Source organism: Lygodium microphyllum, chromosome 5 (genome assembly GCF_053477565.2).
Source record: "Lygodium microphyllum isolate KBCC chromosome 5, Lygodium_microphyllum_v1.1.10, whole genome shotgun sequence".
Taxonomy (NCBI): Eukaryota; Viridiplantae; Streptophyta; class Polypodiopsida; order Schizaeales; family Lygodiaceae; genus Lygodium; species Lygodium microphyllum.
This window is the reverse complement of record NC_141139.1, coordinates 142,608,363-142,626,219: the sequence shown is the minus strand read 5'-3', so window position 1 is coordinate 142,626,219 and position 17,857 is coordinate 142,608,363. Positions and strand designations below refer to the sequence as shown.

The window sequence follows — 17,857 nt, the reverse complement described above, 5'->3', positions numbered from 1 at the left end:
CTCCTGTACAAGTCCATAGTAAGAGAAGGAAAGTGTAAACTCTTAAAGGTGCATAGTAAGAGAAGGAGCACTATATAGTGACGTGGACATGCCAAAACGCAATGATAATGAGAAAATCTTCTTGTGCATGATTGGACCCTTTGGAGCTGCACCTCTCGAGGCTAGGCTCTCATCCGTGGGAGACATGTAGGCTGAAGAAAGCTTCTGAATGTTCTCAGCCCTGGTAAAATCTGAGAGAGAGAGAGAGAGAGAGCGAGCCACGTCCATGGGTAGCAGTCGTACGACAACGAAAACATCTAACAAACAAAAGGAGAATGCGAGGAGTTCCGACTGCGAAAGCACCCCCTGACGTGGACGCAATCCGGTGGGGACACGTCGCAGCACGTCTCAAAAAAAGGAAAATTCCCATTTTTGTTTTTTTTTAAAGCGCGAATATTGGGATCGTTTATAATTTCCTCCTCTGGGAAGGAGAGAGACGGGGGAAGGGAGTCGTTGATGAAGAGGCCGCCACAAAAAGCCGCAGGAGGGCGAAATGTGACGAGACCTTCTTGATAGCCACACAAGCCCCGCAGATCTTTCTCTCGTCCCCCTTCCCCCCCCACCCCAACCCCACACACACACACACTCTCTCTCTCGCCTGCCTATCGCGCCTATTATTTTCCACCTCTCCTCCCATGCCATGCCTGCGCGCCCTTGACTCACAGATACATCCACATCCCCCCCCCCCAGCCATAGCTCCAACTCTTTTACCTGCCCCCAACGCCCGAATTGGCCGTCTCCAGACTTCACCATTTTGAATCGCTCTTCGTCCATCACTCTCGCCTGCACATTCCATCCACCGATCATCGCCGCCTGTTCCATCCGTGCTCTTGATATCGGCCTGCTCCCGGATTTGACATCAGCAGCACTCCTGAAGCTTTGAACTTGTGGCTGCGTCTGAGTACCATGGGATGGCAGCTGATCGTTTCACCATGATGGGAGCCCTTCTCTACCGCTGTCGAACAACTTAAGCGGCACACTCAGAGACCCACACTGACCATGCTTGTGGTAAGCCCGCAGACCAATCCTCACGTCCTCACCTAATTTGCATTCAGATTGTTCCACAGTTTGCACCCATAGATGCAGGTTTCCAGTATGCTGTTCGGCCTTGGCACACAGCTCCGGCAGCTTACATTCATCGTCTTACAATACCTTACAAGTTGCATACATACCTGAGCTGACGTCCATACTGTTGTCTTACACTTGCATCTGAACACTTTGCATCTACAGTACCTAACTGTTGTCTTACATTTGCACCTGAACACTTTGCATGTATACCTTACAAGTTGAATCTACACTATACCCAAACCTCAAGAGTTTGGATCCACGCTGCCTGTAGTCGCATTCATGCCGTTGATTCCTAACCTTTAACGAGCATTTACCTGCATTGGTGCTTCTATGGTTGATATTCATTGCTGATTAGTTATTAGGGGATCGGGTGAATTTGCCAGTTGCAGGCAGGAGAAGAGTACCGGTACTCACAGGCTGCAGAGACTGTGATGTGCATGCCCAGGGATGTGTTGAAGGACTCATCAACACGATCTGGATCATTCTTTTCAGATCCAGGGCAGACTGATCCAGTCATGTGTGCCCCAAGCCTTTTTTCACAACCAAAGAATAGACTAGACCCCCAACATCAACCCAATGCAACGCCTTTGAGAATTCTTCCGTATCACGGAACCTCTGTAAAGAGCACCCAAGAGGCGCACTGTCTCCGCAATGTAATACCATCGGTTCAGCTGACAGGAGGGCAACCATCTTACCTACGGATGAAAAGCAACTGCTCTCCAGACAATGGGATCCATCCCAGCTTGAAAGGGCAGCATGTCCCTCTTCCTGGTATTAAAGATGTAGCCAAAAAGTCATGGAACTTTGAGGTTGTGGCTTCCTTAAGAACGAAGCCGTGTTCCCTTGCCTCAGATGTTATTGCAGCCATTGATTTTGATGAAACAGGGTCGCTTTTTGCCACTGGAGGCATAGCTCGGAAGATTAGGGTATGCTCATATGCATCCGTCACTAACCTTGAGGAGCAAGAAGAAGAAGCTGAACATGATCAGGATGATGATTTTGAGGATGAGAGGAGCACAGGTCCTCATGGATCCATCAGGAAAAGACACAGCAGGAAGAGGAAACGACTTGAAGCCAATGGCATTCTGGTACAGAACCATGATGAAGCAGCGTCAAGGATCATCTGCACCCCAGCTAAATTGAGCAGCTTGAAATGGCGGCCACTGGGAAGTAACGTCATAGGCTGTGGAGATTATGATGGTGTTGTGACAGAATGGGATGTAGAGCAAGGGCTGTGTCTGTGTGAGAGATATGAGCATAGTGGACAAAGGCTCTGGAGTGTTGACTACAGTTCCTGGTTTCCCACGCTATGTGCTTCAGCCTCCAGTGACGGAACAGTGAGGTTATGGACACAAAACTGTGACAGAAGTGTTGGCATGATTAGGTCACCAGGGAGAAATTCGATCTGTTGTGCTGAATTCAACTCCAATGGACCTCATAGAATTGCTGTTGCATGTGCAGATTCCAATATTTACTTGTATGACTTGAGAAGGCTTGACACTTCTCTTCTTTGTCTCCGAGGTCATTCAAGGGCAGCTAGCTATGCCAGGTACTTGAATGAAAATGAACTTGTAACTGCATCTATAGACAGCACAGTGAAGCTGTGGGATGTGTCAAATGTTAGCCTGGCAACCAGCTGGAGAACAGACACATTGTCTACTATGCATGGCAGAGGTGGAGGGACAGTGAAGACAGGAGAAGGAAGGATCTTGAGGACCTTTGATTCCCACAGAAATGTGAAAAACTTTGTGGGCTTGTCGGTATCCAAGGATGGTCTAATTAGCTGTGGGTCTGAATCTAATGAGGTTTTCATGTATGAAAAATCACATAGCAACCCCATTTGGAAGATGAAGTTTCCCTCTGCTACTGAAAGGAGAGTTGGATTTGGCACGACGAGACAAAACCAGGGAGATGAAGGAACTGATGAGCTAGGCCTACAAGAAAGGGGAACCTCCTTTGTTGGGGCAGTCTGTTGGAGGGATCAAAGAGATCACCAGGCTCTTGTCATGGCTAATTCTCAAGGCACTGTCCAGATTGTCAAAGTGTGCTGCTAGCTGCATGACTGACTACATCTCTCTACGATCCTTGTGGATCTCTAATGCCTTCCCCATGCTTACATGGATACCTTAGATAATATTACAGCTGCGGAAAAATATGATATGTTCGTCTGCTTGGGGCTGCAAGGCCATTGTTACCCATCAGGATACTATCTGATGATTTTAATAGTTTTAAAACTGTTATATCAAACAGAAACCCTGCAACAGATTTTTTCAACATTTATTTGCCTCAACACATTATCTTTGGGTTGTGAGTAGTCTGTATTGAGTGCAAATTTTGTGAGCTGATTATTCGTGATGTGAAATTGTTAAGCAGTCTATTGTGTCGCGTGATTAAAAAGTTATTGTTTCAAAGAATCTCTAATTCAACCACTTTTATCATAGGAAAACAATTTCAAAATACTTCAATGCTTGACTTAGATTAAACCAAAGTGACGGGCATAGACGAAGTTACCATACAGATGCTGTGTAAGAATTGCCATTGCCAGGCCTACAAGGAAACTAAGTATATACTGGGTCATATTAGTCTTTTTCTCATTGTGCGTATGTGTGTGTGTGCATGCACGAAGGAATGTGAAAGTTGTGTTCCAGAATGAATACAGTCATGTGCACTCTGAAGCCAAGAGTCTCTCTCTGTTGTGACTGGGAATTTTAAGGATGTCGCTCCATCTTTACCCTTGTAAGAGACAGTAGGATTCCAGGAGATGCACCTGTGACACTAAGTACTGCAAAGAAACTGCATTCTAAATATATGCTGGTACGTGCTGTAAGACTGCATATTGCACGACCTAAATGCGACTGCATAGATAGTTATGCAACAGAGGCTTCAGGTAGGACACATGGAGAATGTAATGCAAGAAAGCACGGTATATGCGTCTCTGGTGTGATTGCTTCTATGATTATGGAGCATAGGCTAAATCTAGTAGCTACTTGATGTTGTCATAGCCTATGCGGTAGTTTGTTAATTGTTTGAGTAGTGTAATAGTTTGTGACATCCTTCATCGGGTCAACCTCATTAAGAGATGAGGCAAGAGCTTTCTAATTCACTCTAGACCATCCACCGCCAACAGATCTGACCTATAGACGACAAGGGCTTGTCAAGCTTGGCAACAGGACAGAACATTTATTATCACTGCATTGCAGTCTAATCTAGATCTATGTGAGAACATAGCATCTGTGGAAGGTAAATGTACAAGAGCTTTAGAGGTGATCTTTTGCTATTTAACCGCTACTGTTTTGGCTAGTCAGTCTATCCTAGTAATGGGTATTCTGATATGTTCAGCTGATTCAGAATTAATGGCAGTAGAGAAATTTGACAGTAGATTTGTCTAACAAGTTCTGCATGCAATATCAATCTCTCTCTCTGTTTCTCCCTCTCTCTCTCTCTGTGTTTAGTGCCGGTACATATGGCGTTTTATCAAACCGTCATAGTATAATTAATGGTTGAAGCCAGTGACAGTAATAGAGCTTACCCGGCATTTTTACGTCGGAGTAACAGAACACACTATCCAGCGTATACATCAACTATTTACAAAGCTTTGTGAGAACCCACATGTTGATTATAAGATGCAAAGAAAAGTTGGTATTCATAAAGAGTCTGCATAACAACAAAGCAATCTCTGATCTTTTCCTTGAGAATAGTGTAACCGAAGACGGAGATGAAGAGGATGATCCAGGGCACAAGTATTCAGCGTCAAATCTTAAATTCATGCTTCCCTAGGAGGTATCTCATAAGGTGATTGTACAATAGAAAGTCCAAATGCTAAGGTGAAACTTGAGAAGATGATCATCCAACTTGCAATTCACCACCTCCCCTCTTCAATCTTCCTTCAAGGCTATTCCCCTTTTCCAACCCCCCTTATCATCGTGGTATACGATTCATAGAGAGTCCTCCTTGCATGCCTAATCACTACACTCTCCTCCATTTACCACCTCCACATTTCTACCATCTAGACTTTTTTCTCTACGAGGAGGGGCATAAGGGCAAAACATGATGCTTCTGCAACATAGATTGGTGTTGCTATTAACAATGTTGTTGGCTGCTGGTTATGCATTGTGGCTAGGGATATCGATTCAATGGCTTATGCCACACACATCATTGCTCAAGTGACAAAACACTTTTTGTTGGCATTGATTAAGCCATGCCTTTGTGACACTCATGTCACAAGAAAAGTACCACTGAGCTATCCAAACAAAGTAGACACCTCAAATTTAGCAATGGTAGAGAACAATGGTAGTAGCCATATACATATCAAATCAATACAAAGACCAAGAGCACCTCTTGTAGATCATAGACAAAATGAGGTCATCACAAATTTGATTGACCAAGACTCAGTAGACATGGTATATAAGGGCGTGGCTACTTACACAAGTTATTCTTTTACGAGTTTGATGAATAAAACATCATGTGGATACTTTAAAGGATTGACATAACTTTGGGAACCATAAAGACAAATGCACTCTCTTTTGTAGACATGCTTGATGCACTTCATATTCAAAATCATCATCCGCAAGACATAGTTGTCCACCCAAGGCTCACACATGAGTAGCATCAACATCCTTTGGCATACGAGCAAAATCCACCAGAATAACATTGTAATACTTCCACGCAATAAAAGTTAGTTGGTTAGTTCAAAAGTTAGTCAATTAATAAGTTAGTAAGGTTACTAGCTAAAGACTAACTAAATTTAAAAAATTAACTAACATTAATAACCAACTAACTTTTAAAAAATTAAATAAACCAATAAATAAAACCAAGGATCGTAACCCGATATTTTTTTCGAAATAACAAGAATTGTAGCCACCCATCATGGAAGTTACCACGTGAATGAGATTTATGAGTCATATTAGTCATTAGTGTCAATGTGTATAGTACGGATGGTCCAAAAATATTAGATTTTTAGACAAAACTAGAGTATTTTAGATATTATTTATTGTAAATATCTTAAAAAGATATGAAAATTTCTAGAACAGGATGTCATGTAAAAAAAACAAGTGGTTTTTTCAACTAGTTTGCGAAATCTAATGAAAAAAAGAATGATTGGCGAAATCGTGTGCGTCACGATCGTAGTTTACAGGTAATAAACAACACTTTAAACATGGAGAATAAGAGGAAGTGATTTGAAAGATTTCTAAGCAAGTGTCTTGGGGGTTTTACCCCCCTTTTAGAGCCAACAGAACTATTAGATTTGTGATTTGAGCATCAGACTGCATCTTAGAAGTTTTAGATCGCTAATTTTTCCAAGATCCCCTCCACAAAGAGCTCTTCTTCTCAGCCACAACACATCTTCTATTGTTTAGCTATAAATATGAGCTCAATATGAGTCATGGGGAGCAGTTTAGAGAAGCACAAGGAGACCTCGATAGGATGCGAGAGAGAGGTAGAGAGAGGGACGTAGAAGGATACCCCTCCAAGAGGCTATGAGAGAGAGAGAGAGAGAGAGAGAGAGAGAGAGAGAGAGAGAGAGAGGAGTTACCCCGAAAGGCTGCGAGGGAGAGAGCTAGCTCAATTACCCCTATCGCGGTCTTCGACTAAGCCATGTTCTCTCACGCTCTCCCATCTTAAATTCATTCCTCATTCTTTATGCTAGAGTTGCCACTACCAATGGAACCTCAGGTGTGGTGAATGCAAGCGCAAGCAAATACGAAATCCCCAATGTCGTCGTGCGAAACCAGGTTATTCATTACTAGGTTATTATTTCACCACATGAAGTAATTATATAAAATATTAGCTTCTATACTTACATGAATTAATAGCTTCATCTAGAAAGCATACTAGTACACGCATAAACAATTAATCACTATGAATTGTAGCTAGATTAATTGAGATTCTAAATCGTAGAATCATGTTGGAGATAATTGCTAGAGGTTATTGCACATGTCTTTATGCGCATTCAATATAGTTATGGTCAAACATGATAAGGTTAAGTGTTAATTAACGCTTAAAAAGTGAAACTTTATTTAAAGGATCTGTAAGTCATCTTGTTAAGTTATTGTCACAATATATTTCTTTAAGGAATTTCGCTTATATTGGGTAAGATAGCCCAAACGGAAAATTCATGCCTTGCTTAACATGTTGTGAGAGATGTACTCAATTAGAATATAAGGTTACCTTGGGATGAGGTCTACCTTGGCTATGTAAGCTGTGAATTGCATGATGGTGTGATTGTGATTGTATCATTTGATATACATTTGAAAGGACTGTTTGTGTCTGCTAGAATCTAGATCTCTGATCGAAAATATTAGCAAACATGATAAAAGGAAGGATCACGCCAGGCTACCCCCAAGCTAGTTGGGAGACCCTATTCCAAGGGGGTCATGGTAATCACTTCGTGAGGCTTAGACTAACTCCGTTAGTGAAAGGTCTTGTCAATAGGGATAGTCTCGAGCAGTAGAAAATGTGGGTGCTAGGGGGGGCTTTGGCTGTAAATCATGCATTGTTCCTAGAATCTGAAGAGCCCCTTAGTGAACCAGGATGGGATCTTGGAACCCTAAATACTAGTTACATGGGTGGAATCTTGGTGGGCACAATATCCTCATGGAAATTTGTGTATCTTCCACAGGGTCGAAAAGATGGAAATTGTAATAAGCTTCCAATATAATAAAGAAGTTTTCTTTATTCAAGGATTGTTTGAATTGTATGCGTGTCTGTAAGATCAATTACGTGAAGGAACATGTGATTTAATGGACTAATCAAGGAAGCTGGTTGTATATGTTCCAATAAATATGCTGTAGGTAATTAGAAAAATAAAGATGATTCTATCATTAAAGGAAAGCGGATGGGCGTAACCCTCGACGGGTTCGTCCAATGGTAGGGTGGTCCTAGTTAGCTGGAAGCTTTTCTAAATCAACAATAGAAATAGGAAGACGATAAATTGACCAACTAGTCATTAGGTAGAATCGACGTGCATTGTTTTAGGGGGCTGGAATGAGATTTTGCCTTATGGACAGGAGGGTTGACGTACCGCACTCCCCTCTGTCTCCCATTCTCTTTGAACCAAGTGCAATAGCAAGTCCACTTCAGATTGAGTAATCCTGTAGTAGAAGTGGAAACTAGAAATTGCTTACACTAGCTGGCTGTTAGGAGACTCGTCTAATTTTAGGAACCCAAAAATTCAGGTTGATCCTAGTGGGTTCGGTGAGAACACTTCCGTTGCGATGTAGACTCAGTAGGGTCTAAGTGACAAACCCCGTGATGTTTCATGGGAGCGCCGAGTGGCATCATTTGAAAAACCTACGGATGGACTCCATAAAGGTGTGCCTTGGAATGAGCCTGGTACACACCTCACAAACATAAACTCATCGAGGAACACACTCAGGGGAGACCCACTATGAGTTCCCATTTGACCTTTAAACACAACTTACCTCCTACTCGCAAGTAGGTCTTCAATCTTCAAGCAAGAATTTAGACACTCAAATAGTAGCATCTCTTCTTCACAATCACCACCTTCATCTTCATCTCCATTTTGTCACCAACTTAGCTTCGTAATGGCTTGGTGTTGAGAAATCCATGTGCCCCTTGCAACAAGAACAATAGCCTCTTCTCTTCTTCACATCATTCTTTTCATCTCCTCCACTCCTCAGCTATCCAAAAATAGCCCTCCTTGGCCCATCAAATCAGCATCTATATTGGGTGACTCTCTCTCTCATAAGTCCTCTCCCTTCCCCTAATATGCAGTCTCCTATGGCTCCTTATATAGACCATAAAGTGCTATCCCCCCTTGGCATGTCAAAAATAACATATCACCCCCAAAAGCATGGGCCAAATCTAGCCATCATGCTCTCCTAAAGCATCACCATGATGCATGCTATCAATAGATTGGTTGTGGCTAATAATACCAATCACTTGACCTATCATATCCTCAAAGCATGACACTTTTTTATGTAGCCTTCCACCTCATAATAACACACCATTACGATGTGTGATTTGGTCATCATGATGATGGCATCCTCTCATACCAATCCATCAACTCAATGGTAGAAAAACATGCCAAGTTAGTAGTAAGAAAAGAAAGCATATTTCTTAGTCTGAAAAGCACTATATCACTAAGGTCTAAGATTTATGCAAAAAACCCCATTCTTGATTCAACACATCCATGATGAAGATCTTCAAAAACACAATCCTTCGATATCTTTATATGTTGCATACACTCAAACCTTACTATAGTGACTACAAGCTCCAAGGAAAAGCATGCTACCCATGAAGAAAGCCTAAAAAAACTACCATATAAAACTAACTAAATCCTTTGAAATGAATCCATCTTGATCTTGCTTACTTTAAAAAGCAAAAAACCATATTGATAACTCCTCAATGTGACTACATTAAGGGAATTTTGAGGTCTTGAAACTGCCCTTTATGATGTAGAAAGAGAGTGCTTTGACCAATAGGAGTAAAGCCTCCATAATTATGGAACTTTTATTTTTGCAAAATCAAAAAATCATTTTTAAATTTTGAGAGAAAATGGGTGTTTTAATTAGTTTTTACTAATGATAAGATTAGTGAATAGGCCAATGGGACATTGCTATGTGTGGTCCACTATAACATTTTCTCTCCATTTAGCAAAAAGGTGAAAAGGGGCATCTAAACTTATCTTCATGAGGCAATTCTAGTCAAAGGGCTTGTCCTTAATAATAACATTTTTGGTTCCTTTTTCTTGCTTCTAGAATATTGATGCGACTTTTTCAAAAGTGGGGTTCTTTTAAGTCATCTCAAAATTAAAATACTAAAGACCTTTATCTTGATTTAAGAGATATTTCAAAAGTTTCTGTAGTTTGTGCCTTTTTTATACATGTATTCATCTCCTAGCTCTTACTGTTTTGGTAACTCAACTCCTCCCAACTCCTTTTTGCATTACCTTTGCTTTGTTCCAGCCTCATTCCTGTCAATTGTTGGGATAAAGGCACAACAGTCAAGACATCGGTCAAACTTCTATTCTTTCAAAAGTTGTAACTCACTTCGGTGATAATCTCTCACCTTGTCTCTTAATACTCTACTTTAACTAACCATGCATCTCCTCTCTATCCCAAGAAAGTAAGAACACAATACTAGGTTCAAGGTGTAGTGAACACACCTATCTTACCTTCTTGCATTTAATGTCTTGAATGCTCAAAGATGGTTCCACAACCCAAGCAATACAAGTTGATGCCATTGTTGCTTCGCATCCATCAAGCACATCAAGCATTTTAGTTCTTTGTAAAAGAGCACTAGGCTCCCTCTTGTGAAAGTTGTAAATGAAAAGGTGCATGTAAAGGAGCCATGAGAATATGAAAGAATAGGAAAAGAGTGGAAAAGAGAACCAAGGCCGGATGGCCGGTCATGGAAATGGGTTGGGTGTCCAAGTGGAGAAGGGCATGTATAAAAGCGAAAATTTTAATGAAAAAACTCATTATTGGTGTGTGTGCAAACTAGCTCTCTTCTTGTTCTTGTTCTTGTTTCCTACTTGTGCATGAGAGAGTGAGAGAGGAAGTGTGAGAGAGGGAGAGTGTGAGTGTGTGAATGAGGGACCATGGAGTAGAAGCTCTTCTTCTCCTCTTCTCCTTCTTCTCTTGTCTTGTCTTTTCTCGTGTGCATGGCTATGGAGGTTCGAGCTCAGAGCATGGAGATGGAGCTTGGCTTGAGTTAGCGCCTTGAATTATGGAGCCATTGAAGGATTCAAGGAAGAGGACTACAACGATCCGATTTAAGGGTAAGCTCACTACATTCTTATGTGAGAGCGTGCATGGCTATGTGAGAGGTAGCCATTGCCACTTGCTTGAAATGATTGTGAAAGGTGAGAAGGATCAAAGCTTGCTTGGAAGTGAGCTATGGTAGAGAGCAAGAGCAAGAAGAGAGAGAGACACAAATGGGAACTCCAACAGTCATAATGTGTGGCCGGGCCTTCCTTTATTCAAACTGTCACTAAAAGAATAAATAATAAAGTGACCGTGATGGGCACCCGCCGCCTATATTGTGCAGTGGCGGGTACTGTCAGTGCAGTAATACACGGGCGGCTAGGCAGAGGCACCTTTACCCCAACAACCTCCCACTTAAAGGTGAATCTGCCCCAGTGGGGAGTGAAAAGAAAAAGAAAAGACAATACAATGTACACGTCTACAATAGGATGAGGAAAAATGTAATCTCATCCAATGCTCATCAATCTCCTGAGGAAGGCAAAGCGCTTAGTAGTGAGGCTTTTCGTGAGCAGATCTACAGGATTTTCCTTAGTGGAGATCTTGACAAGGTCAACAGACTTTTCCTCCACGACCCCACGTATGAAGTGATACCTCACCTCAATGTGTTCCGTCTTCACATGGAAGACCGAATTCTTGGCTAGCTAAATAGCACTCATAGAATCCGAATATAGCATAGGTATAGTATATGGCCTCCTTGCAAGCCTCAGTGGCCGCAACATACTTGATCTCAGTGGTAGAGAGAGACGTACACTTCTGAACCCTGGATATCCAAGAAACAACACCTCCAGCATAGGTAAATACATAGCCGGAAGTGGACTTCCTACTATCTGCATGTCTTGCATAATCGGAGTCTGTGTAGCCCACAAATCCTGTATCCTGGCTGCCATAGAAAATATACATATCTGTTGTGCCCTTTAGGTATCTCATAATACCCTTTACGACATCCCAATGCTTTTTGCTAGGTGTAGCCATATAGCGTGCCACAACACCAACTGCAAAGGCAATATCTGGATGAGGGACTATCATGGCATACATCAAACTGCCCACGGCTGATGTATAAGGGATCTTAACCATCTCGGCCCTCTGCTCATCCGTCTGCGGACAATCAGCCTGTGAAACCTTCACGTAAGAAGGTAATGGACAAGCAATAGGCTTTACGTCCTACATGCGGAAACACTCAAGGACTTTATGAATGTGCTCCCTCTGTGAGAGGTAGAGTAGTCCCTAATGCCTGTCGTGCTTAATGCGCATACCAAGAATGTGAGAGGCATGTCCCAAATCCTTCATCTCAAAGCTCTTCTTCAGCTGAGATTTAAGAGGATCCAGCTCATCATGAGCTTTCCATGATATCAGCATATCATCTACATAAAGTACCAAAATAAGCAATGAGCCATCATGGGCTTTCTTTGTGTAAAGACACGCATCCATAGCACTTTTGATGTAGCCCTGTGACTGCATAAAGGCATCAAACTTATGATACCACTCCCTAGGTGCTTGCTTTAAGCTATAAAGACTTTTCTTCAACTTGCACACTAGGTGCTCCCTGCCAGGTTCTGCAAAGCCCTTAGGCTGCTCCATGTATATCTCATCATGCAAATCCCCATGTAAGAATGCAAACTTGACATCTATCTGGTACAAGTCCAAGTCAAGCTGTGCGATTAAGGCCAAAACCAAGCATAGGGTAGTCATCTTGACCACATGAGAAAAGACTTCATCAAAGTCAACCTCCATGCTCCTGTTTAAAACCTTTAGTGACAAGTCTTGCCTTATAAGCCATCTTGGAGTTTCTAGGGGTACTTTTCAGCTTGTACACCCATTTTCATGGCAAAGCCTTCTTGTTCTGAGACAGTGCAACCAAATCCCAAGTCATATTCTTGTGCAGAGTGTCTATCTTAGACTTCTTAGCCCTCTCCCAAGAGTGACTGTGACCCCTGCGCATAGCCTCATCATAGGTGAGAGACTCTCCTGCATCTGTGACCAAGACATAATGCATCGAGGGCTCAAATCTATTAGGTGGATGTCTATCTCTAGTAGACCGTCTCACGACAGGCTCTGCAGCCGGTCCAACACCCTGGCCATGTGTACCAACTACTGCTACAGGCTATCCAACTGGTTGTGTAGGAGCACGTGGCTACTCCTAGAATATAACCATGCGTATCTCTACCACCTTCTCACGCTGCCTATGCATCTTGTCTTCATGGAAGACTACATTATGGCTGCGGATGACTTTCTGCGCTTGCAAATCCCAGAGGCGATAACCCATCTCGCCTGCATCCCCATAGCCAAGGAAAATGCATTTGACACTCTTAGGATCCAACTTAGTACTCTTATCTTTGGTGTTCAAAGAGGAGAGAGAGACAGGGAAAACACCATATCCATGAGCCTTCAGGCTCTCAAGCTCATTTCTTCATTTCCACACACTAAACTGAAAAGCACACACACACTACAAGATAAAGTGACCTAGTGTAAATGTAGACTAGACAGACTAACTCTAGTCAGGTCACTAATTGACTACTAACCCGACTTATTTAATGTAGTCACATGTAGACAGCTGTACACACTAGCTGTCATAGATGTCGATCATAGATAAAGACACACTAACGGTGAGCTTGATTTCTAACACTCCCCCTCAAGCTCAAAAACAAAACTCAAATCATCTGCATCACTCCAAGTAGCTGTCTAAAGTGAATGAACTTATCTTTACCAAGTGATTTGGTAAAGATGTCTGCTACCTGGTCTTCAGTCTTCACATGCTCCAAGTCAATCTGATCTGCTAAAACCATTTCCTTGATGAAATGGTAGTGAACCTCAATGTGTTTTGATCTTGCATGATAAACAGGATTGCTTGCTAACATAATACTACTCAAATTGTCACAATACAGCTTGACTTTGCTGTCCAAGTGTACTCCCAAGTCATTCAGCAACTTTTGTAACCACTTAGCTTCACAGGCTGCTAAGGCTGCACCACGATACTCTGCTTCCGTACTAGATAATGCAACTATAGGCTGCTTCTTACTCTGCCAATTGATCATGCTACTACCCAATCCAAATGCATAGCCGCTGGTTGACCTCCTGTCATACATGCAACCAACCCAGTCAGCATTAGTGTACCCCATCAAGTCAAGGGGTTTTCCATATGCATAAAACAGCCCATGATCTGTGGTACTCTTTACATATCTCAGAATTCTTCTAATTGCATCCAAGTGTGGTTTGCGAGGCTTCTGCATGAACTGAATGATCAGCCCCACAGCATAACTCAAGTCAGGTCTAGTGATCGTGAGATAGATCAAGCTGCCTACCATCTGTCTGTACATAGTAACATTCTCAATCTCTATCCCAACATCAATCTGCAGCTTGACATTCTGCTCCAAAGGTGTATCCATAGGCTTGCAATTAGCCATACCATATTTCTGTAACATGTCATGAGCATACTGCTTCTGTAGCAGCCATATGCCTTGAGGTGTAGAGACAACCTCAATCCCCAAAAAATATTTCAGCTCTCCAAGATTCTTGACCTTAAACTCAGCCTGTAAACATGTCTTTATTTCTGCAATCCCATTTTCATCATCTCCTGTAATGATTAAGTCATCAAAATAGACAACTAGGAAAACATAGCCATTATCTGTCTTCTTCACAAACAGACTATGATCAGCACCTCCCAATCGAAAACCATGTTGTTGTAAATAACTGCTGATGCGAGCATTCCATGCTCTGGGTGCCTGTTTTAGCCCATATAATGCCTTTTTCAGCCAACATACATGTGCTGGAAATTCTGGATGTACATAGCCTTCAGGCTGTTCCATGTAAACCTCTTCCTGTAATTCTCCATTGAGAAATGCATTCTTTACATCCATCTGCCATAGGTTCCAACCTCTAGCTGCTGCCAAAGCAATCACAGTTCTAACTGTAGCCATCTTTGCTACAAGGCTGAAAGTCTCCTCATAATCAAGACCATACTGCTGCGCATACCCTTTTGTAACCAGCCTGGCCTTATATCTTTCCAATGATCCATCTGATTTACATTTTACCTTATACACCCACTTGCATCCAATAGGTGTTTTGCCCTCAGGCAACTCTACCAAATCCCATGTACCATTTTCAGCCAAAGCTGAATATTCCTAATCCATAGCAGCACGCCAATTCTCATCTGCAACTACCTCATCAAACTTACTTGGTTCTCTAAAACTTGTTACTTTCGTCATATAAGCATAATGACGGGCTGAATATCTAGTGTAAGTATACATGTCAACAGGTCGTCTGACCCTCTCTGATCTCCTGAGCTGTGGCTCACTGTGAGCTTGCCTTTCATGAGGCAGCACATAATGGCTCTGCCTAGCACCTAGCATCATAATAGACGGAATCCCCAATTCACTGTCTAAGCTGTCACTGCTAGATGAATCATAACCTGTAGTGAGTGGACCTATTACATCTTCAAAAACCTTTTCTTTTCCCTTATCTGTTCTCCCTCTCACTGACATATCCGTGTCAGTGGATGCCTTAGGATCCAATTTCTTCCTCTTCTCATCCGGTATATGCACATATGCAATGCTGCCAAATACTTTCAAGTGTGAAATGTCAGGTTTATGACCATACAACCATTCATACGGAGTGACATCATGAATCCCTGCTGTAGGGGTTCGATTCAGCACATAGATAACAGTCACCACTGCTTCAGCCCAATAACCATTTGGCATACATTTTTTATTCAGCATAGCTCTAGCTCTCCATCAAAACCTTGTTTTTCCTCTCTGCAACACCGTTTTGCTGCGGTGTGTAACTGCATGTGAGCTGTCTTCTGATCCCATGTTTAGCTAGATAACTGTCAAAGTAGTTTGAGACATATTCACCTCCTCCATCTGATCTCAAGCATGATATGTAACAGCCCAATTCATTTTCAGCATGTTTCTTGAAGTCTTTGAATGCATCAGACACATCATCCTTATGCTTCAAAATATAAAGCCAAGTGTACCTGCTGAAATCATCAATAAATGAGACATCATACCGTGCACCGCCAAAAGAAGCATTATGTGAAAGACCCCAGACATCAGAGTGCACCAACTGTAAAGGCCTAGTGATGTTTTTTACATGTCTCATGAAAGGAAACCGTGCCTGCTTCCCAAACTGACATGCAGGGCATACATGACCAAAATCATTATACTTGAATTTAGGTAATCCAAGTACTACTTCTTTCTGTTGCATAGATTTCAGCTTTTGTACATTGACATGTCCAATCCGCTTGTGCCAAATCTCTACATCTCAAATGGCACTCTCATCATAAGCAAACATGGCTGCCTTGAGTCCCGGAATGGTCGCATCCAATGTAGACATCCTGCCATCCCTTTTTCCCTTGGCAATTAACTTGCAGCCATTTCCATACTCCTCAATGAAACACCCATCTTTGTTGAACCTCACTTGAAAATTCTGTTCTACCATTTGACCCACAGACAACAGATTCTTTGTTATGGTCGGTACATGTAATACATCATGCAGGCCTTTCTTCTTGCCATCAGGCATCATAAGAGGAACAATCCCTTTATGCTTTATGTCATGTTGGGTGTCATCCCGAGTACATACACGACCATGTGTGCCTGCAACCATCTCATCAAACCACTCTCCATGTGGGGTCATGTGGTTTGACGCTCCAGAGTCAATGTACCATCTGTCATCTCTATCATGTCTCGATGCATTTTTAGATACATGCTGCATGGCAAAGAGTCTATCAACTGGCTCATCATGAGCACCACTGGAAGATGCATAGTGCCCATGCTGTTTGCCCTTTGCCTTCATATCTCCCTGCTTTTTGTAACAATCCTTTGCAATATGCCCATACCGGCCACAATAATGGCAGTCCTTGTCCCTGTTGGATTGATCAGATGACTGCCATGAACCAGATCCACCACCTCTACCTCGTGGTGATCTCCCCCTACCTCTAAACCCACCAGATCCACGCTAGCCTTGTGTATTTGCACCATGCCAATTACTTTGCTGCTGTTGCTGTCCATAAGCATTACGAGTGTCACCACGACCTCGAAATGAACCACGATCTCTAGATCCTCAGCCACGCTGGCTAGAGTATAACACAACGTCTCTACTCTTAGATGCACTGGAACCTGTATTCAAACCAAGTTTGACTTCCTCATGCATCAACAAGGCAACTAGCTCTTCCCAGCTAGGGGGCTCTTCTCTGACAGAAATGGAAGTGTCAAAAGCTTTGTACTCTTTGCCTAAGCCATTCAAAGCAATAGCAATCATATCATCTTCTGATACACTTGAGCCAATAGTAGCAAGTTGATCAGCTATGGTCTTAATCTCCGTGGTATACGCCTAGATGCTCTTGCCATTCCTAGACATGTTGAATTGCTATTTCAACTGGATCTTCCTTGCATGTGTCATGGTTCCATAAATTTTCATCAGTATGTCCCAAGCATCCTTCGGAGTCTCACATCCAGTGATTTGAATTACCATAGCATCAAATATACATAAAGAAAACCAATGCAGCACCTTGCATGCTCTTTCATTCCATAGCCTGTAGGCTCTTTTCTGTTCATTTGTTGGATTATGTGCAGGCAACTCAGGAGCAACTTCATCTCCTGTACATAGATCCCAATAATCTCTGCCAACCAGAAAGTTTTTCATTATGAATTTCCATAATGCAAAGTTCTTATTATCCAACTTCTCTCCAACTATCTGAGTGATATTGTCAGTCCCATGTGCATTAGCCATGATGCAATAGACTGTCTATCAAGTGCCTGACTCCCTGCAGACCAATAAGTATGACTGACCGTAACAGTTTATGATAGTTTTCTACACTAAATTGCAGAAAAAAACTAGGGTATTTCAGCCCACTAACACCCCAAAACAACCCACAAACAAGTGGTCTCAACTGTGGATATAACTGTCAATACATAAGCTATGTGTTTGCTTCAGCTTAAGCTTCTGTAACCTCACTGCCAGGGTACATACATGCAGTCTGAAAACTATAAACTGCGAGTACCCAGCAGCAATTTCAAATCCAAAACTGA

At 42.3% G+C, this 17,857-nt stretch overlaps 1 protein-coding gene across 3 annotated transcripts; it reads left to right on the top strand.

Moving 5' to 3' along the window:
- The first annotated feature begins 491 nt into the window (after positions 1-491).
- Positions 492-3,392, top strand: LOC148036476 (WD repeat-containing protein RUP2-like). Of its 3 annotated transcripts, none has more exons than XM_087678469.1 (2): positions 492-1,047; positions 1,491-3,392. In XM_087678469.1, the coding sequence occupies exons 1-2, from the start codon at positions 1,039-1,041 to the stop codon at positions 3,159-3,161; spliced, it is 1,680 nt and encodes a 559-aa protein (XP_087534595.1). In that variant the 5' UTR covers positions 492-1,038; the 3' UTR covers positions 3,162-3,392. The 3 variants fall into 3 exon arrangements, with proteins under 3 accessions (XP_087534595.1, XP_087534596.1, XP_087534597.1); XM_087678470.1 differs by having other exon boundaries at positions 1,470-3,392; XM_087678471.1 differs by having other exon boundaries at positions 1,463-3,392.
- The last annotated feature ends 14,465 nt before the right edge of the window (positions 3,393-17,857 follow it).